Source organism: Bos indicus x Bos taurus, chromosome 4 (assembly GCF_003369695.1).
Source record: "Bos indicus x Bos taurus breed Angus x Brahman F1 hybrid chromosome 4, Bos_hybrid_MaternalHap_v2.0, whole genome shotgun sequence".
NCBI lineage: Eukaryota > Metazoa > Chordata > Mammalia > Artiodactyla > Bovidae > Bos > Bos indicus x Bos taurus.
Genome location: NC_040079.1, coordinates 16,982,280 through 17,003,782, shown reverse-complemented (window position 1 = coordinate 17,003,782; position 21,503 = coordinate 16,982,280). Strand labels below are relative to the sequence as shown.

Here is a 21,503-nt window from a genome sequence, read left to right as displayed (position 1 = left end):
TATTTATTACATAAGGAAGTATAGAAAACACCTTTCTAAATGAAGTTGTCACATTTCCATGAAAGGAAATCCTGGGAAGAGAAACCAGGAAAAGGCAAAATGTAAGCAATAGAATTAATCTGCAAAGTGGAGATTCCCAGCTTTGGTTTTTCTTCCCCTCAGGAGGAGTCCAGTTTATTTTCAGTGATGATGGAATATTTTCAAAATAGTTTTTAAATTTTGTGGTGACTTAGTGGCTAAGTCATGTCCGACTATTTCGACCCCATGGACTGTAGCCTGCCAGGCTCCTCTGTCCATGGGATTCTCCAGGCAAGAATACTGGAGTGGGTTGCCATTTCCTTCTCCATGGGATCTTCCTGACCCAGGAATAGAACCCAGGTCTCCTGCATTGCAGGAGATTCTTTACCGACTGAGGTATGAGGGAAGCCCTCATTTTGCCTTATTGTAATTGAACAACATACTATGTAGCAGGTTAAGAGTAGCAAGGGAAGGAAAAGAGATCTTGTAAAATTAAAAGAAGGAAACTTTCTGCAATATTGAGATAGCTGTCTATTACCCAGTAAGATTTTACTTGATAGATATGTAAGTATAAAAAACCTGTTACATGTGAGTACAATCTGTACTGGGGTGAATTTAAACCATCTTTCATAAATATATAACAATAAAACCCCTATTAACTAAATGCAGTCAGGAATTTTTCTAAACTTACTTATTTATAAGGGAAAACATAATCAAATGAGCAGGTGTTGGCAAAATATGGAAAACAAAACCCACTCTAGTTGTCAGAACACAGATTAGCTAAACCCTTAACCTTGTCTGCAGAGCATTGATCCTGGTTGAGGTGGAGGCACTGTAATCATCTCTATCCTGAAAGAGTAATTTGTTCACCTTTTCTGGCTCAGGGGAATTGATACACAAGAAATTCTTTTTTAACTCTTAGTAAACCAGAGAATCACTTAACCAGAAAACATCTTCCCTTAAGCATGATTAATTGAGCATTTTGTATAAAAATAAATGATTACAGTGGTAATGTGATTATACTGTTACCAGAGCATTCTGTGGTATTCCATTATTTGTCATACTGCATATTTTGGATAACATATATGAAAGCTCTTCTGAAAATGGTGTTAATTAGTTAACATCAAAGGAAAGAATTGTTGCATCAATTTTGCCTATGGGTTGATCGGTTATTTTGGTATTTAGTAATTATTAGGTCTTTTCACCCCAAAAATGTAAAGCTTAGAGCCTTAATTTTGAAAGTGAGTCAGTTTCCTTAAATTTACTTTTATAGATTATCAAGAGTAAATAAGTGATTTAATTTTGCTGCCTATATAAAAATCCACATATAAAATATTTGATAATGGTTTATAAGGTGATTCTTATTTAAAATATCTATCCATGTGTTTATATTTGCTCATATAGAAGTGGGTCAGATCAGTAGTGAGATGTAGTGTTTGGACTCCATCGTGATATGAGGAACAGTTTATAATGGCAAGGCACAGTGGTTGTTGACTGTCCTTAACTCTGATCTCGTGTTAAGGCTGTCCCCTGCACATGCCTGGTGCTTCTTGTTTCATCACCTTTCTGCTTGCTTGCTTGCTTTTTTTGTTTCTGTCATTTATGTTTTGTTTCTTTCCTTTCTTGTTTCATCACCTTGCTGCTGTTTTGTTTCCTTCAGGTCATATTTATATTTTCCTTTGATAACTCCTGTTGGGATAAAGGACTGTACATGTTATTTAATAGATAATTTTCAAAATTGATTTAAAAGTTCCTTTAAGCTTTAAAATGTATCCTTTCATTCTAATGCCTCCTAAGTATGATGAATTGTTTTGTATTCATTCTGTCCATGTTTTTCGATTAATCATGTCTCAGCCTTTATAGCCAGGATAAAATATCTTGGTTTCAAAGTTTGCAAAACGTCATCCCTTCTACATTTTTTCTTGACCTTCAGGGTCAGGGCAAATCTGTGTCTAATATTTCAGCTGTAATGTACTCTCATTTTAATTACTGCTTGAAGATGGTACGTCAGTTAAAGCATTTAGCCTTTTTTTCCATGAACTTTCTAGTCAGTTGTTCATAATTAGATTATGTGTAGCTCCTTGTTTTGTTTTTTTTGTATATTGAAATGTATCTATCTATCTATCTATCTATCTATATATATGAAGTGTGTCTGTGAAATAGTAAGCTTGAGTAAAAGATGTGATGTGTCTTTTTGTTTATTTTGATCAGTAGGTGGTAAATGCAGGATCCTAGCTGTATGTTTTAAACTGTGCTTTATAGTAGATTTTAACTCTACCTGCTAAAAGGAAGCCTTGATAATGTAAGCTGTAGCTATCAAATTTTTCTGCCTTGTTTAGAAGTCGTATGAATTTCTTGAATGGATATTCATTGACAGGATGTAGATGATATAGAGCTTGTCTGTGCTTGGCCTTAGCAAAAAGCTGTAGCAGCTACAGATACTCCAGTGCTAACTCAGGGCAGATGATTAAATGATAATTGTAATAAACTTTTAGAAGCAAAAGATTTTCTGACCAAATTGGTTAATCTTTGTTGGGAAGTTATAGGTGTTTTGTTTTTTTTTTTTAACCTAATTTTCTTGGGTTTCTTTGGCCTTTTTATTTTGGATAGGGTAACCATAGATCATTTTGTGACTGAAGACAATTTGAATTGTTGAGTTTTTAACTGTTGAAAAACTTTAAAATGTGTAAGAGTCCATTAAAACTGCAAATATTTTTGCTATAAACCAACATGTCTTTCTAATTAGTTTTTTTTTAATTTTTGAATTTTTAAAAAATTAAAATGGATTTTTCAAATGAAGTGTAGTTGATTTACAGTGTTAGTTTCTTTTTAAATTACTTTTTAATGCTTCTAATTTATTTGTTAATATTTGGAAAAATTGACTTATTTACTAAATTTTAAAGATATAGTCAACTGTAATTGAAGTAATACTAATACTTCTGTTTCTTTTACCATTCACTTTGAATCAGAAAAAGCCTGTTTACACAGAAGACCCATTCAATGATGATCATCAAGAGAGGCAAGAAGTGGAAATGTTGGCTAAGAAGTTTGAAATGAAATATGTGAGTATAATAAACTTCACTCAGGTAATTTTATCCTATTGGCCTATTTTTTTTTTTCCCTGTGACTGGTTGGGAGGGCTTATGACATCCATTGCTCACATTATCTTGTTCTAATAAATTGAACCCAGATGAATGGTTAGATGATCAAAGAAAGATTCCAATAGGTTTGTGGTGGCTATAGTAGTAACTGTCATTTCTTGTACTCCTTCTGGAGTTTCAGCAGTTTGCTTATCATTACCTACAATCCTTGTAACAGCACTGCAAGGTAAGTGACGTTGACCACATTTACAGATGAGGAAAGAGGTCTGAGCTTAAGGTTAAATAACTGATCTAAGGTCACATGTACTGATGGCAGAAATGAGACTGCATTTCCAGGTCTGTTTAGCTTAATCCTTTGCTCTTTCCACTGCCATTGAGAACACTGCTTTAATTCCTTTGGTGTAGTAGTTCTTAAGCCTTCCTGCCTCTTAAGTGTTTAAGAGATTTTGAATGTGTGTCCTTCTAGGCCACTTACAGGATCAGTCAAGAAGCAGCATGAAATTTCTTTATAAGTGCCTTGTCTACCTTAAAAATCCATGTGCATTTTATAAACTGTGCCACAATAGATTAGTGTTTGTTTTAATATAAAAATAAATTTGAATTTCCTGATTGTGAAATTGCTTACTATTATTCTCATTTTTTCTGATATAGTTGACTTGGTTGGAAAATCCCTCCCATACCCTTCCCATGTTTATTCTATGGCTTTAACTACCCCTGTCTCGTTGCTCAGACCTGACCCAAGAGAAGCAAGACCTTACCTCTCTTGTGGTTCCCCTGAGAGCACTGGAAAGTATCTCACAGAGATAGGACATCAGCTCACACTAGCCCCGTCATTCGTGTTATCTTCAGAGTGCAGTTAGGGTGGCTGTAGTAGTAACTGTCATTTCTTGGTGATCTTGGTGAGCACTTGTGAGGAAACAGTTTGAGGGGAGGAAAATAGATGAGAATGTTTTGAAATGTGGGTCAGGTTCTAGGTCATACTTTGCCAGCTGCTAATTGTATCCATTGGTGAGTTTATTTAACCTCTTTGTGCCAAAGTTTTCTTCCCTGTAAATTTGAGAAGTTCAGATTTTTCCCATCCTTCTCTGGCTCTGTATTCTGTGGCTGTATAATATCCTGAGGGGTGCACTGATGGAAAGAATAGCCAAAGTTGTTACACTGATTTGTAGTGTTAATTATAATGCAGTGTTCTCAGATTATAAATCCTGAAATAGCTGTTTATAATTTTTATACAAATTAATAAATACTTGGGTTAAATTTAGTGTTTTAACCAGCTAGTACATTTTACATGGTTCAAATTCAAAAGTATGGAGTGAAAAATCTTCCTTTTATTCTCTTGTCCACCCACCTAATCTCATTTCCAAGAGGCAAATAGTGTTCTTGAGTGTCCTTCCCAAAGATATTTTATGTGTATCTTTCTGTATACATTATTCCTTCCCCTACCGCCACCCTTTTACACATATAGCAGAATACATGATTCTGCTCTTTGCTTTTTTCATTTCCTATATCATGGAGATTTTTTTTCATATCCAGGTAAAGGGAGCTTTCTCTCTTTTTCAGAGCTACATGGTATTCGGTTGTATGGAAATATCACAGTTTATTTAACTAGTCCCCACATAATTGCAAAATTGTTTCCAAAAATTTGCTTTTCTAATAGTGCTACAGTAAATTATTTAGTAGCATGGCATTTCATACTACTTCAAGTTTATCTGTAGAACAAATTCCTAGAAGGGGATTTTTTAGGTCAAAACATTTATGCATATATATTTTTGGTATATACTGTATTATCAAATTAGGAGTTTCAGTTATTACTCTCTACTCCCTCCAACACTCTTATTAAAATGTTTTTTTCCCCCATGGGTTATAAAACCAAGGGTTACAATTGCCCTTTGAAAATGGAAGACTCCCAGCATATCCTATAAAGAAGGAACCTCACAGTTTGCATTAAATCTTATTGGAGATCTTTCCTGGCATAGAAAAACCAGTGTCCAAAAGAAGTTGGTTGATGTGTAAAATTGTTTTATGTGATTAGGATATACTCAAGCACTGTCATTTTGCAAGGATAAAATGTTACTCTTGTTATCATTGAATTTAATGGACTATATTTCTTCCCTAGTTTTTTATTTTGACTGCTGACTCTTTTATTTCATTCTAAGTAGAGATTTAAAATATTCTGCCTCATCAAGGTTTTATGTACATAAATCTAAAAGCATGCCATGAATATCATAACAGTGAATGTTATGTATGCATATTATTACAAGTTATTTGGAACCTTTTAAGAAAATCATCAGACTCTTAAGTGACCTGTGAGAAGATATCTTGTCCGCTCTAGGCTCCAGGCTTCATAAAAGATCACTTAAACAGCAGAGATTTTCATTGGTGTTTAAAGACAGTATATGTAGATGTCTATATGTATAGTTATACATATATGACAATTGTTTATATAAGCACCATATGTGTATTTATATTTTAACTAAAAGAAAATCTTTTAGATATCTGCAAAATGTTAACCCACCAAAGTTCGATTACTTTTTGTGCATATGACAAAAAAATGACTTAGTTTTTTGAGGTTTATAAAACACAAATAAAACTTGTATCCCTAGCTACCTTTTCTTCTTACTTTTTTCCCTTTTGTAATATAACTTAGATGTCCTTGTCATTATTTCTGAAAATCACTTAAGGTTATTTCTGACCTTTTGTTTCTTGGAACAAGAGATGGAGATAATTTGTTAAATTCTGTATATAAATAATGAAATATTTGAGTATTTATGTTGGACATACAAAGAATCATGTTATTTGCCGCCTCCTGGAGAAACTTTAAAAATAATTGGGAAGACAAAACATGTGACACACAAATGCAGTGTCTGTGGAAATGAATGACTCTCCTTTGGGGACCTAAAATTGAGTAGAAGAGCCAGTCTCATTCTTGAAATTGGGAGGAATTTTGGAGACTTGAATGGATCCTTTGAACCTCCTTTCCACCCTATGTAGACTTACACTGGATGAGAGGCAGCAGCAGCAGCGGGCTGTAGTGGAAAGAACCCAGGGTTATGATTTAATGAAGCTGCATTCTAATCTTCTCTTTGCCATAACTAGCTGGGTTACCTTAGTGAAACCTCTTGGCTTCTTTGTGCTTTAGTATGTGTGAGGTGAAAGTAAGGTCTGCTTAGTCAACTTTATAACACAAAAGTTTTGTCAGCATAAGATGAAAAATAGATTGTTAATGTTTAAAATGTTTAAAGTGCTATCTAAATGCGAAATGCTGTTTAGTCACTTAAACATATCATTCTTTTCTCTGAAAAATAATTTATTTCAGGAAATAGCAAGTAACAGATTAATTTTGCAAAAAAAGGCATTAAAACACCAATATTTTTCTCTCTCTTTTAGGCAGATATATTAACCTGGCCTCCTGATTACCCAGAGGGCTAGACCTATGCAGAGAATTACTTCATTGGATAAAACAGAAATTAAAGCTTACCATTCTTGTGGAGAGTTGCTTTATTCTGTACTTGTCGTAAATTCTTTGTACATAAACATCTGTGTGGTTTTAACCTCTTAATTGACAACCCCACTGATTTTGATCTCCTTCAGGCATTTTGTTCCATGTAGCCTTTATCTTTGGTCCTCCAATCACTTGTTACATATTCTTCTTAACTGTTTTGTCTTCTTACAGACCACAATAGATTATTTGGAGCCCTTTAAGAAAAATTATTGGCCAACAATGACTTGGGAGAAGATATCTTTTCCAAGCCTAGACTCTCACAAAAAAAGAGTACGGTTAAACAACAAATGGGGATATTATTGCCCTATAGTTTATACTGTCCTGTAGTTATTTTAGTGTTTGAAATTCAGGAGTAGCAAATTCAGATGTCCTCAGTTGTGCACTGATCAATCAGTGAAGCAAGTCTGATGGACACTGAAAGTGGGGGATTCTTCCAAACGGAAGACAGACAGCACATGCCCTGTCTGAAGGGGACACTGCTGCTCGGTTCCAGCCTTTGTTAACTTTGCAGGAATTTGGCCTTAGGGTTGCCAAATCTTTCCATTTCTCAAAAGAATGCTGAAATCTGCATTTTACTCTATTATTCTTACTTTTAAATGTTGCCTTCTAACTAAAACACCTCCTGGGCTGGCCAAAATATATCTGAGGGCCGTATTTGGCTCTCAAGCTTTTGTTTGAGACCTCTGTATACTTGGTTCACCTTTTTTTTTTCCCCTAATACATTTAATTTGTCAGTTCATCTACTTTTTACATTCTGCCCTTTCTCTTCTGTGAGCAGGGTGGCTGGTGGTACATGTGGGGGCCTATACCATTTCTACTGTGATGGAGCATGCATTTGTATGAAGATTCAGAGAACTGGGCAAGCTAAACTCAGTTGGGGATTTCCAGATAAGGAGAAAAATAGGATGCATTGAGATGTGGCTGGGTCCAAGAGAGATGTTAGTGATAAATTCTGTGATTTGTTGGAAAGCCTGTGAGGCCAGTTTGTGGGCTTTTTGTATATATAGCTGTTACTTATGCTGGAGAGGAGTTATGTGAAGGGGGAGCAGGTGACCACCTAAGGGAGAAAGGAAGACTGCCTGTGGCGTATAGGATGCACTTTATCCTGCTGCCGTTGCTTGTGGATAGAAGGACTAAGACAGCTTTGGTAGTTGAAAAGCAGTGATAACAAATTATGGGGCATATAGAACCCTGTATTGAATGATTGGTTTGTGTTTTTCCCCCCTTCTGTCCTATTTTTATTGTCTGTTGTATTTCCTGTTACATTACTTGTCAAATAATGTGACAGTGTGTCAGTTCAGTTCAGTCGCTCGGTCATGTCCAACTGTTTGCGACTCTCACATCCATACATGACTACTGGAAAAACCATAGCCTTGATTAGATGGACCTTTGTCAGCAAAGTAATGTCTCTGCTTTTTAATATGCTGTCTAGGTTGGTCATAACTTTTCTTCCAAGAAGCAGGCATCCTCTAGTTTCATGGCTGCAGTCACCATCTGCAGTGATTTTGGAGCTCAAGAAAATAAAGTTTGTCACTGTTCCCATTGTTTGCCCATCTATTTGCCATGAAGTGATGGGACCAGATGCCATGATCTTAGTTTTCTGAATGTTGAGTTTTAAGCAGCTTCTTCATTCTCCTCTTTCACTTTCATCAAGAGGCTCTTCAGTTCTTCTTCGTTTTAGGCAATAAGGGTGGTGTCATCTGCATATCTCAGGTTACTGATTTCTCCAGGCAGTCTTGATTCCAGCTTGTGCTTCATCCATCCCGCCATTTTGCATGATGTACTCAGCATATAAGTTAAATAAGCAGGGTGACAATATACAGCCTTGACATACTGCTTTCCTAATTTAGAACCAGTCTGTTGTTCCATGTCCAGTTCTAACTGTTGCTTCTTCACCTGCATGCAGATTTCTCCAGAGGCAGGTCAGGTGCTCTGGGTAGTCCCATCTTTTGAAGAATTTTCCACAGTATGTATTTCCTCAGTATGTGACGGTATGCATTCAGCATCAGTTGCTAAATTATTTTTTGGAAAAAGAGCAATATAGGTATTCAGCACTTACTTCTACCTAGAATATATCAAAATGGTTGTTGTACACTCATAATAAATAGTTAAGTCCAAGTTTTGACATTTGACATTTGTCGTGTTGGTTATTGTAGGCAGGAAGTAGAATACAGTTTAAAGAGACCACCATAACTTCCTCATTCCCAGTCTTAAGACTCCACATGTTGAGGCTAAATATGTATAGTACTTCCCAGTTCAGTTTTTAGATATTTCTGTATTGTGTATGTTTTTCTGAGGCCATGTATACTCTAGATTAGAGCATGTAATGAAGTTTGGTTTGATGGGTGTAGACTTGTTCTCTAAGCCTGCGAGGCCATAGGATGACATGTGATGGTTGGAAGATTTGTTTTAGTGATTTTTCTCACTTTCTTACCCCAGCATCTTGAAAGATCATGCTGTCCTAGAACTGGATATAACTTCAATAATCTAAAGGGAAGTGCTTAACCCAATATCTGATACCTTGCAGTTAAAACTGTTTGAATCTCAATGACTCTCTAAACAGGAAGACATGTATTCTTCCAGGCATTTATTAGCCTTTATAAAGTCACATTGTGACTTTAAAATCTGCTTATTATACCACAAAGATTTTGAACCCACCTCTAGTGCTTTGATTTTGGACTTTCTGAACCCTTAAGTGGCTTCATATTTATTTTAAAAGAGAGGATAGGGGTAGATTTGATGGTGTAAAAGTTATGAGCAGTCTTATAAGTAAGGCATTTGATGGAGTTGAGTTAACACTTTTTAGTAAAAAAGTATATAAAAAGTCATTCTTTTGGTATGGCTTTTAAAACTGATTTTGTTCGATTATGTTTTAAAGAATGGCAATGTCTTGGCATAACTAATTTTCAATGAAATTGGCTTCTTCATAGTATATACTAAACTGAGTTGAAAGGAAATATATTTTTGTACTTAAAATAATTGTAAATTATTTGAAAAGTGTCCTCAAATGTGAGAGTGATGTAAGTGGATATCAGAAAGCATTTATGTGCCCTGTCTGGGAATTTTAAGGATTCTGTCTGCTCTTCATATTATTAGATCATCATCCACACTTGCTGAGGCATTTGAGCTTCCTTGAGAACTTCCTGGGAGAAGGCACTGGCACCCCACTCCAGTACTCTTGCCTGGAAAATCCCATGGACAGCGGAGCCTAGTAGGCTGCAGTCCATGGGGTTGCTAAGAGTCGGACACGGCTGAGCAACTTCACTTTCACTTTTCACTTTCATGCATTGGAGAAGGAAATGGCCACCCACTCCAGTGTTCTTGCCTGGAGAATCCCAGGGACGAGGGAGCCTGGTGGGCTGCCGTCTGTGGGGTCGCACAGAGTCAGACACAACTGAAGTGACTTAGCAGCAGCAGCAGCAGCAGCAGAGAACTTCCTGGGCTGGTTTTCCTCTATTTGTTTTGGCCTTATACTAAATCTTGTCCCTAAGAATCAACTTGGTAAAGCAGTTTGGGCCAGCTTGTTAATACTACCACAAAATGAATTCTACTTAAAAAGCACATGTATATTTAACTTCTGTTGACCAGTAATAGTGTGGTACTGCAAATACAATAAAAATGTAAAATAATAGCCTTTTAAAGCAGTCTGATGGGTGTGGTTTTTCAAAGGGCAAGAGAGAATTGTCCCCTCAAATAATAGTTTCTTTATTGCAGTTAACAATTCTAATTGCTTGCCATGACATGCCTTTTTAAGTCCTTGGCCTCTTTAAGCTAAATAAATTTCTCTTCATCTTCTTTAAATCCCATAGGAACAGTTGAGAATCAGCAGTTTTAGGGTATTTGGGAGGAAGGTTCTGTATCCATAAGTGGTGATTATAGAAATCTGAGTATACTGTTTCTTTGTTGTTAAGTCAGCTCTTGACTGACTTTCCACTGACTTAAATCTCTACCTTTTTCTGTTGGTAGGTTAAGGAAATTAGTAAAGGTGGAAGATAAGGTTGTGATAGGGCTGCAGCAACTATCTGTATGACCAGCAGATATTTTCTCCTTGGTTATCAAACTGGAGTTTTGGCAGTGTCATGCTTCTGTCTTCCGTAGGTGATCGATGAAAGTTGGTTATTAGTTTAGGGTTATTATAACTTGGAGGCAATAGGTGGTTCTGTAAGTTTGTTTTCCATTTTGGTGTTCCAGTATAATTAGACTTCATTGGCTTGAAACACTGATTATCAGGTTAAGTACTAATGACTCGGTAAGCCATTTTTTTCTGAGTCATGGTATGTGAACTAGTGCCCTCTAGGAATAGATTTAAAGGGATTTCTTCATCTTATATGTAGCAAAATTCAAAGGCTTTTAAAATTTGGAAAATAAAATTTGCATTGCTTTAAGATGCATTTACTGTGTAAACTATAATATCAATAATTGCAGGAGGCCAGACAATTTATCAGGTAAGGGTTTGATGCTACTGAGAAGTATTTTTGCTAAAGATACTGGACAAGAGAGCAGCTCAAAATAGGCCTAGTAGGAAAGACATGATAATACAGTCCTTTGCCAATCTGTCTTGAGTTTCTTTAGGTGAATTTAATATTTTTAGATTAAAAAAAAAAGAAATTTCACTGGTGGCCTAGAGGTCAGGATTCCAGACTTTCTTTGCTGTAGTTCTGGATTCAGTCCCTGGTTGGGGAACTGAGATCCTGCCAGCCAAAGTCTCCCTTCACTGCTACTTCCAATTATATCCCTTCCACACTGGTAATAACCATGGTTATCCACTGGTTATAATTCTTTGAGCTTTATATATATAAAGCTATATATATAGCTATAGATGTATATTGTTGTGTTTTTCTTAAATGAAATCCTTCTGTTTGTATGATAGTTGAATAAACAACTTGTTATTTTTAATGTTGTCTCTGTGATTACCAGTTAGGTTGAGCACTTCCAGATACTTAGTGAATATCAGTATTAGTTTTTCTGTGAATAGCCTGAACTATACATAACATTTGGTAAATTGTTCTTGTTACCTTCTATATTATTGAATAGTCTTCTACCACATTGTTTTAAAATGGCTGTTAATATTGAATAGGTTTGTCATAGTATATATAATTTATACCTTTATCATTGTTATGGTGCTATAATTGATATGAGCTTGGGAAAATCCTTATACTTCTAAGATCCTATTTTTAGAGGCATTTTAGTTTGATTAATACTCTTAGGTAAAGAATTAGCCATTTTGGTTGCTATCATTGACAAGTGTCACATTTCCTTATTTAACCATTTTACTGAATATAATAGGGATTCAGCGCTATCATTTCCATTGGTAATTACTGGTATCTTTGACTAGACTTAAATGTTCCTAAATCTCTCTACTTATGTGTAAGTTACTAGACTTATGCATAAGTCTCATTGTGCTCATTAAAATAGAACCTATTTGTTTTCCAAGATTTCCCTGGATAAGTCTTTTATAGGCAAATAATTGTGCCTAGACAAAAAAATACATTAGGAGAGCAGAAAAAGATCATTGTGATTTTGAGTGGAAAACATCTAGGAGAAAAGCTTTACAACTTGGGCTAAGCTGTAAAGGGTGGGAGTATTCAGAGAGGAGTAAGAGATTATTCCAAATAAGGGGAAAGCATGAGGAAAGATAAGCCAGCATGTTTGGGAGGAGAGTGGGTATATAAACTGAATGGATTAAAGTGCTCAAGTGAAAAAAAAGTTGGAAAGGTAGTTTTGAGTTAGCATGTAGAAGGCATTTAATTAATGCCATAGTAAGAGTTTTGGATTTATTTTGTAATACGATGCTTCTGAAGTATTTTGAGCAAGGAAATGATACGAAATGATATTTTAGAAATGTTAGATGATATTAAGCAGGATGAATGAAGGATTAATATGAGGAAATAATGTGACAAAACTAGGCAGCATATTAAAAAGCAGAGACATTACTTTGCGGACAAAAGCTATGGTTTTTCCAGTAGTCATGTATGGATGTGAGAGTTGAACCATAAACAAAGCTGAGCGCTGAAGAATTGATGCTTTTGAACTGTGTTGGAGAGGACTCTTGAGAGTCCCTTGGACTGCAAGGAGATCAAACCAGTCAATCCTAAAGGAAATCAGTTCTGAATATTCCATTGGAAGGACTGATGCTGAAGCTGAAGCTCCAATACTTTGGCCTTCTGATGAGAAGAACTGACTCATTGGAAAAGACCCTGATGCTGGTAAAGATTGAAGGGAGGAAGAGAAGGGGACAACAGAGGATGAGATGGTTGGATGACATCACGGACTCAATGGACATGAGTTTGACATCACCTGGAGTTGGTGATGGACAGGGAAGCCTGGCATGCTGCAGTCCACGGGCTCACAAAGTAACTGAACTGAACTGAATGGGGAAATAAAATGTTTGATGAACCGCACTGAACACACTCTAATGTAAACCTCATCAATGGGAACTGTGAGACAAGCACTGATTCTGTATATATGACTAGCTTCCCAAAGCCCCTGTCAGTATGTCAATGAGCAGAATCTTTATTTCTCTGAAGGGCTGATACAACAGACTTTGAGATGGAACTTCTACTATTATACAGGAAGTATCAGTGGTTTAGTAAGTGTTGTATTAGTAGTCAGTCGCTCAGTCATGTCTGACCCTTTACAACTCCATGCACTGTAGCCTGCCAGACTCTTTGGAATTCTCAGACAAGCATACTGGAATGGGTTGCTATTCCCTTCCCCAGGGGATCTTCCTCACCCAGAGATTGAACCTGGGTCTCCCTTATCACAGGCAGATTCTTTACCATCTGAACTATCAGGGAAACCCCTTAATATGAGGAAGGAGATGCTAGTTAAGGTTTTCATTACATTTAAGTGAAAACAATGGCCAGGATTATAAGCAATGGCAGTTAGAATGGAGAAGAAACTGTAGATGTGAATAATTATATGAACAAAGGTTTGTGGGGAGAAAGAGTTGAAGTAGAAGTATTAATGAAGAGTTTTTAAAAATTGTTATTGGAGTATAATTTAGATACAATTCATTCATTTAAATATACAGTTTGGTGAATTTTGATAAATGTATGCTGTCCTATAACCACTACAGCAATGATGATACAGAACAGTTTCAACATCCCAGAAAGTTCACTTCTACCTCTCTACAGATAACCCTCTCCCCTCCAGCCCTGGCCCCTGGCAACCTCTGATTTATTTTGTGTTACTATAGATTTTCGGGTTTTGTTTTTTCTTTTCTAGTGTTTCCTATAAATGTCCTCTTACAGTTTTTTGTATATGGTTTCTTTAACGTGGTATAATGCTTCTGAAGTGCATCCAAGTGTTGCATGTTATCAGTAGTTATTTTTATTGGTGCAAAGCATGTGGATGTAACACTGGGTGATGGGCACTGGGTGGTTTCCAGATTGTGGCTGCTAAAAGTAAAGCTGCTCTAACATTGGAACATAAGTGTGTGTGTGTGAACATATGTCTTCATTTCTCTTGAGGAAATAGTAAGAGGGGAATTGTTAGGTCATATGATAAGTGTGTGTTTAACTTGATAAGAAACTGTCAAACTTTTCCAAAGTGGGTGTATCATTTTGCACCAGCCACGAGGGTTTGAATTGTTCCACATCCTTGTTAATAATAAACATCCCAGTGTCATCAAATTGTGTAATTTTAGTTAATAATGAAACTTTAAGGCAGAAAAGTAGAAGAATAAAATGGAACGTCTAGTGGGGAAGCTAATTTGGAGATGATTGACGGTAGGAACACTGGTGTTTTGTATTGAGTTTTATGTGTCTCTGAGTGGAAAAATGACCCAGAGGTTCTATAACTTCTCTTACAGAACTTTTAAAAAAAAACTTTATTTTTAATTGGAGGATAATTGCTTTACAATACTGTATTAGTGTCTGCTATACATCAACATGAATGAGCCATAGGTATACATATGCCCCCTCCTTTTCTTACAGAACTTTTAATAGAATAATACTTTAGAGTCAGATGGTCATGAGTTTGAAAATTGACTCTATTACTTTCTCTATGATCTTGGACAAGTTATTTATCTTCTCCAATCTTTAGTTTTTCCCATTTGTTAAATGTGAAATAATACACAGTTGTACTTAGTGTCGGTGCTGATGCAAGTTAGCACTCAGTGGATGGTGGCCATCATCTTTATCATGATTGGTACTTAAGTATATATTTTATGCCCCCAGTAACTTGTGACTTTCTTGCAAATCTCTGCAGTTTTTCTTTCCTAATTGATCTCCTCAACTGTGTTCATTCCCCACCACTGTGGCCAGAGTGATTTTGTTAAAGCACTGATCTTTCTAGGTTATTTCCCAGTTCCAAGTGAACTGGTTACTTCCCAAGTGAACTGGGCTTCCACAAGTGATTACTTCCTCTTATCCTTGTCTGGGCATAAATATCTCAGGAAAGGCTTGATTTTGTCTTCTGTTAAGAAAAAAACCCAGTACTACTTATATTTTCCTATTTACCATTTATTTATCTTTCTCTTCTCCACAATACTATAAAATCCATGAAGGCTGGCATTTGATAGGTGCTCAGTTAATTTGTTGAGATTATTTTCAGGTTCTTTCAGGACAAAGACTTCTTACTTAAACCTAAGGTCCTTTTGACGTCTAACATTGTTTTTTTTTTTTTTTTTTTTTAATATATACTCACTTTTTAAGAGAAATTTTATTTATTTTGGCTGTGCTGGGTCTTTGTTGCTTCATAGGCTTTTCTCCAGTTGTGGTGAGCAGGGGCTACTCTCTAGTTGCGGTGCACGGGTTTCTCATTGTGGTGACTTCTCTTGTTGCAGAGCAAACTCTAGGGCAGGGGGGCATCAGTGGTTGTGGCTCCCTGGCTCTAGAGCACAGGCTTAGTGGTTCTGGGACCCAGGCTTAGTTGCTCCATGGCATGTGGGAATCTTCCTGGATCAAGGATCGAACTTGTGTCTCCTGCATTGGCAGGTGCATTCTTTACGACTGAGCCACCAGGGAAGCCCTGCTTTCTTCTTTTTTTAAAATTATTTTTTCTTAAATAATTAAGGTATAGTTTATTTGTAATGTTGTATTAGTTTCTGCTGTACAGTAAAGTGAATCAGTTATACATGTATTCACCTTTTTTTAGATTCTGTTCCAATATAGGTCATTATAGACTATTGAGTAGAGTTCCCTGTGATATTCAGTAGGTTTTTATTAGTTACCTATTTTATACATAGTAATGTGTGTATGTCAATCCCAGTCTCCCAGTTTATCCCTGCCCCCTCAGCCTTTCCCCTTTGGGTAACCATAGTTTGTTTTCTATATCTGTGACTTTATTTCTCTTTTGTAAATAGGTTCATTTATACCATTTCCTTAGATTACACATATAAGTGATAACATATAGTATTTGTCTTTCTATGTCTGACTTCACTCAGTATGGTGATCTCTAGATCCATCCATGTTGCTGCAGATGGCATTATTTTGTTCTTTTTTAATGGCTGAGTAGTATTCCATTGTGTATATGTATAACTGTTTCATGTCTTGGCTATTGTAAACAGTGGTGAAATGAATATCTGGGTACATGTACCTTTTCAAATTATGGTTTTTCTCTGGTTATATGCCTAGAAGGGAGATTGCTAGATCATATGCCAGCTCCATTTTTAGTTTTTTTTGAAGAACCTTCATACTCTTCTCCATATTGCTTCTACCAGTTTATATTCTCATAAACAGAGTAGGAGGGTTCACTTTTCTCCACACGCTTTCCAGCATTTTCTGTTTGTAGATATTTTGATGATGGCCATTCTGACCAGTGTGAGGTGATAACCTCATTGTAGTTTTGATTTGCATGCCTCTGAAAGTGGAGAGTGAAAAAGTTGGCTTACAGCTCAACATTCAGAAAACGAAGATCATGGCACCCGGTCCCATCACTTCATGGGAAATAGATGGGGAAACAGTGTAAACAGTGTCAGACTTTATTTTTCTGGGCTCCAGAATCACTGCGGATGGTGACTGCAGCCATGAAATTAAAAGACGCTTACTCCTTGGAAGGAAAGTTATGACCAACCTAGATAGCATATTCAAAAGCAGAGACATTACTTTGCCAACCAAGGTCCGTCTAGTCAAGGCTATGGTTTTTCCTGTGGTCATGTATAGATGTGAGAGTTGGACTGTGAAGAAGGCTGAGCACCGAAGAATTGATGCTTTTGAAGTGTGGTGTTGGAGAAGACTCTTGAGAGTCTCTTGGACTGCAAGGAGATCCAGCCAGTCCATTCTGAAGGAGATCAGCCCTGGGATTTCTTTGGAAGGAATGATGCTAAAGTAGAAACTCCAGTACTTTGGCCACCTCATGGGAAAAGTTGACATTGGAAAAGACTCTGATGCTGGGAGGGATTGGGGGCAGGAGGAGAAGGGGATGCCAGAGGATGAGATGGCTGGATGACATCGCTGACTTGATGGACGTGAGTCTTTGTGAACTCTGGGAGTTGGTGATGGACAGGGAGGCCTGGCATGCCGCAATTCATGGGGTCGCAAAGAGTCGGACATAACTGAGTGACTGATCTGATCTGATCTGATAATTGGTGATGTTGTGAATCTTTTCATGTGTTTCTTAGCCATCTGTATGTTTTCTTTGGAGGACTGTTTGTTTAGAATTTCTGCCCATTCTTTGATTGGGTTCTTTGGTTTTTTATTTTTTTGATACTGAGCTGCATGAGCTGTTTGTGTATTTTAGAGATTAATACTTTGTTTGCAAATATTTTCTCTTATTCTCAGGGTTGCCTTTTCATCCTGCTTGTGGTTTCCTTTGCTGTGCAAGAGGTTTTAAGTTTAATTAGGTTCCATTTATTTATTTTTGTTTTTATCTTCATTACTCTGGGAAGTAGATCAAAAAAGACCTAGCTGTGATTTATGTCAGAGAGTGTTTAGCCTGTGTTTTCCTCTTAGGGATTTATAGTATCCAGTCTTACATTTAGATCTTTAATCCATTTTGAGTTTATTTTTTGTATGGTGTTAGAAAATTTTCTAATTTCATTCTTTAACATGTAGCTGTCCAGTTTTCTAGTACTACTTATTAAAGATACTGTCTTTTTTCCATATTGATATATTCTTGTCGCTTTTGTCACAGATTAGGTGACCATATGTGCGTGTATTTATCCCTGGAGTTTTATGGCAGTACCATACTGTTTTGATGACTGTAGTTTTGTAGTATAGTCTGAGGTCAGGAATCCTAATTGATTCAGCTCTGTTTTTCTCAATATTGCTATGGCTATTCAGGGTCTTCTGTGTTTACATAAAAATTGTAAAATCTTTTGCTCTAATTTTATGGAAAATGCTGTTGGTTATGATAGGAACTCCATTGCATCTGTAGATTACATGTTTCTTTCCATACCATGCACTTTTATCTGATACTTTTGGATCTAACTAGTGGTTCAGAGTAAGTTGAATTATCAAGTCAAATATGAAGTTTTAAAACTTTAGTTCTCAGTTCAGTAGCTCATTCCTGTCTGACTCTTTGTGATCCCATGGACTGCAGCATGCCAGGCCTCCCTGTCCATCACCAACTCCCAGAGCCTGCTCAAACTCATGTCCATCGAGTCGGTGATGCCATCCAACCATCTCATCCTCTGTCGTCCCCTTTTCCTCCCATCTTCAATCTTTCCCAACATCAGGGTCTTTTCCAATGAGTCAGTTCTTCACACCAGGTGGCCAAAGTATTGGAGCTTCAGCATCATTCCTTCCAATGAATATTCAGAACTGATTTCCTTTAGGATTGACTGGTTTGATCTCCTTGCTGTGCAAGGGACTCTCGAGAGTCTTCTCCAACACCACAGTTCAAAAGTATCAATTCTTTGGTGCTCAGCTTTGTTTATGGTCCAACTGTCACATCCATACATGACTACTGGAAAAATTATAGCTTTGACTAGATGGACCTTTGTCATCAAAGTAATGTCTCTGCTTTTTAATATGCTGTTTAGGCTTGTCGTAGCTTTTCTTCCAAAGAGCAAACGTCTTTTAATTTCATGGCGGCAGTCACCATCTGCAGTGACGTTGGAGCCCAACAAAATAACGTCTGTCACTGTTCCTCTTGTTTCCTGATCTATTTGCCATGAAGTGATGGGACCGGTACCATAATCTTCATTTTTTGAATGTTTAATTTTAAGCCAGCCTTTTCATTCTCCTCTTTCACTTTCATCAACAGGCTCTTCCATTCCTCTTTGCTTTATGCCATAAGGGTGGTGTCATCTGCATATCTCAGGTTACTGATATTTCTCCCAGCAATCTTGATTCCAGCTGGTGTTTCATCCATCCTGCCATTTCACATTATGTACTCTGCATATAAGTTAAATAAGCAGGGTGACAACATACGGCCTCGATGTACTGCTTTCCCAATTTGGAACCAGCCTGTTGTTCCATGTCCAGTTCTAACTGGTGCTTCTTGACCTGTGTACAGATATCTCACGAGGCAAGTAAGGTGGTCTGGTATTCCCATCTCTTAAAGAATTTTCCACAGTTTGTCATGATCCACATAGTCAAAGGCTTTGGCAGAGTCAATAAAGCAGAAGTAGATGTTTTTCTGGAACTCTCTTGCTTTTTTGATGATCCAGTGGATGGTAACAATTTGATCTCTGGTTCCTTTGCCTTTTCTTTCTTTTTTTTTTTTTAATTTTTATTTTTAAACTTTACATAATTGTATTAGTTTTGCCAAATATCAAAATGAATACGCCACAGGTATACATGTGTTCCCCATCCTGAACCCTCCTCTCTCCTCCCTCCCCATACCATCCCTCTGAGTCATCCCAGTGCTCTAGCCCCAATCATCCAGTATCGTGCATCGAACCTGGACTGGCATCTCATTTCATACATGATATTTTACGTGTTTCAATGCCATTCTCCCAAATCTTCCCACCCTCTCCCTCTCCCACAGAGTCCATAAGACTGTTCTATACATCAGTGTCTCTTGCTGTCTCGTACACAGGGTTATTGTTACCATCTTTCTAAATTCCATATATATGCGTTAGTATACTGTATTGGTGTTTTTCCTTCTGGCTTACTTCACTCTGTATAATAGGCTCCAGTTTCATCCACCTCATTAGAACTGATTCAAATGTATTCTTTTTAATGGCTGAGTAATACTCCATTGTGTATATGTACCATAGCTTTCTTATCCATTCATCTGCTGGTGGACATCTAGGTTGCTTCCATGTCCTGGCTATTATAAACAGTGCTGTTATGAACATTGGGGTACACGTGTCTCTTTCCCTTCTGGTTTCCTCAGTGTGTATGCCTAGCAGTGGGATTGCTGGGTCATAAGGCAGTTCTATTTCCAGTTTTTTAAGGAATCTCCACACTGTTCTCCATAGTGGCTGCACTAGTTTGCATTCCCACCAACAGTGTAAGAGGGTTCCCTTTTCTCCACACCCTCTCCAGCATTTATTATTTGTAGACTTCTGGATCGCAGCTATTCTGACTGGTATGAAATGGTACCTCATAGTGGTTTTGATTTGCATTTCTCTGATAATGAGTGATGTTGAGCATCTTTTCATGTGTTTGTTAGCCCTCTGTATGTCTTCTTTGGAGAAATGTCTATTTAGTTCTTTGGCCCATTTTTTGATTGGGTCATTTATTTTTCTGGAGTTGAGCTGTAGGAGTTGCTTATATATTTTTGAGATTAGTTGTTTGTCAGTTGCTTCATTTGCTATTATTTTCTCCCATTCTGAAGGCTGTCTTTTCACCTTGCTAATAGTTTCCTTTGATGTGCAGAAGCTTTTAAGGTTAATTAGGTCCCATTTGTTTATTTTTGCTTTTATTTCCAATATTCTGGGAGGTGGGTCATAGAGGATCCTGTTGTGATGTATGTCAGATAGTCCTCTGCCTTTTCTAAGACCAGCTTGAACATCTGAAAGTTCTCGGTTCACATACTGTTGAAGCCTGGCTTGGAGAATTTTGACCATTACCTTGCTAGCGTTTGAGATGAGTGCAGTTGTGCAGTAGTTTGAACATTGTTTGGCATTGCCTTTCTTTGGAATGAGAACTCACCTTTTCCAGTCCTATGACCACTGGTGAGTTTTCCAAATTTGCTTGCCTATGGAGTGCAGCACTTTCACAGCATCATCTTTTAGGACTTGAAATAGCTCAGCTGGAATTCCATCACCTCTACTACCTTTGTTCATAGTGATGCTTCTTAAGGCCCACTTGACTTTGCACTCCAAGATGGCTGGCTCTAGTGAGTGATCACACCATCGTGATTATCTTGGTTGTGAAGATCCTTTTTGTACAGTTCTTCCATGTATTCTTGCCACCTCTTCTTAATAGCTTCTGCTTCTGTTAGTTCCATACCGTTTCTGTCCTTTATTGTGCCCATCTTTGCATGAAATGTTCCCTTGATATCGCTAATTTTCTTGAAGAGATCTCTAGTCTTTCCCATTCTATTGTTTTCCTCTATTTCTTTGCATTGATCACTTAGGAACGCTTTCATATCTCTCCTTGCTGTTCTTTGGAATTCTGCATTATGATGGGTATATCTTTTCTTTTTTCATTTGCCTTTAGCATCTCTTTTTTTTCTCAGCTGTTTGTAAGGCCTCCTCAGACAACCATTTTGCCTTTTTGCATTTGTTTTTCTTGGGAATGGTCTCAATCACTGACTCCTCTACAATGTCATGAACCACTGTTCATGGTTCATCAGGCACTCTGAAAGTGAAAAGTGAAGTTGCTCAGTCGTGTCTGACTCTTTGCGACCCCATGGACTATAGCCTACCAGGCTCCTCTGTCCATGAGATTTTCCAGGCAATAGTACTAGAGTGGATTGCCATTTTCTTCTCCAGGGGATCTTCCCAACCCAGGGATCGAACCCAGGTCTCCTGCATTGTAGACAGATGCTTTACCGTCTGAGCCACCTATCAGATCTAATCCCTTGAATCTATTTGTCACTTC

At 37.2% G+C, this 21,503-nt stretch overlaps 1 protein-coding gene across 2 annotated transcripts in view; it reads left to right on the top strand.

Moving 5' to 3' along the window:
- The window catches only part of UBN2 (ubinuclein 2), an 89,477-nt gene that overhangs the window by 2,909 nt on the left and 65,065 nt on the right, over nt 1–21,503 (top strand). For both annotated transcript variants that reach the window (XM_027538873.1, XM_027538872.1), the window contains exon 2: nt 2,988–3,080. In XM_027538873.1, the coding sequence (XP_027394674.1) occupies nt 2,988–3,080 (93 nt within the window). The remainder of the gene's footprint in view (nt 1–2,987; nt 3,081–21,503) is intronic.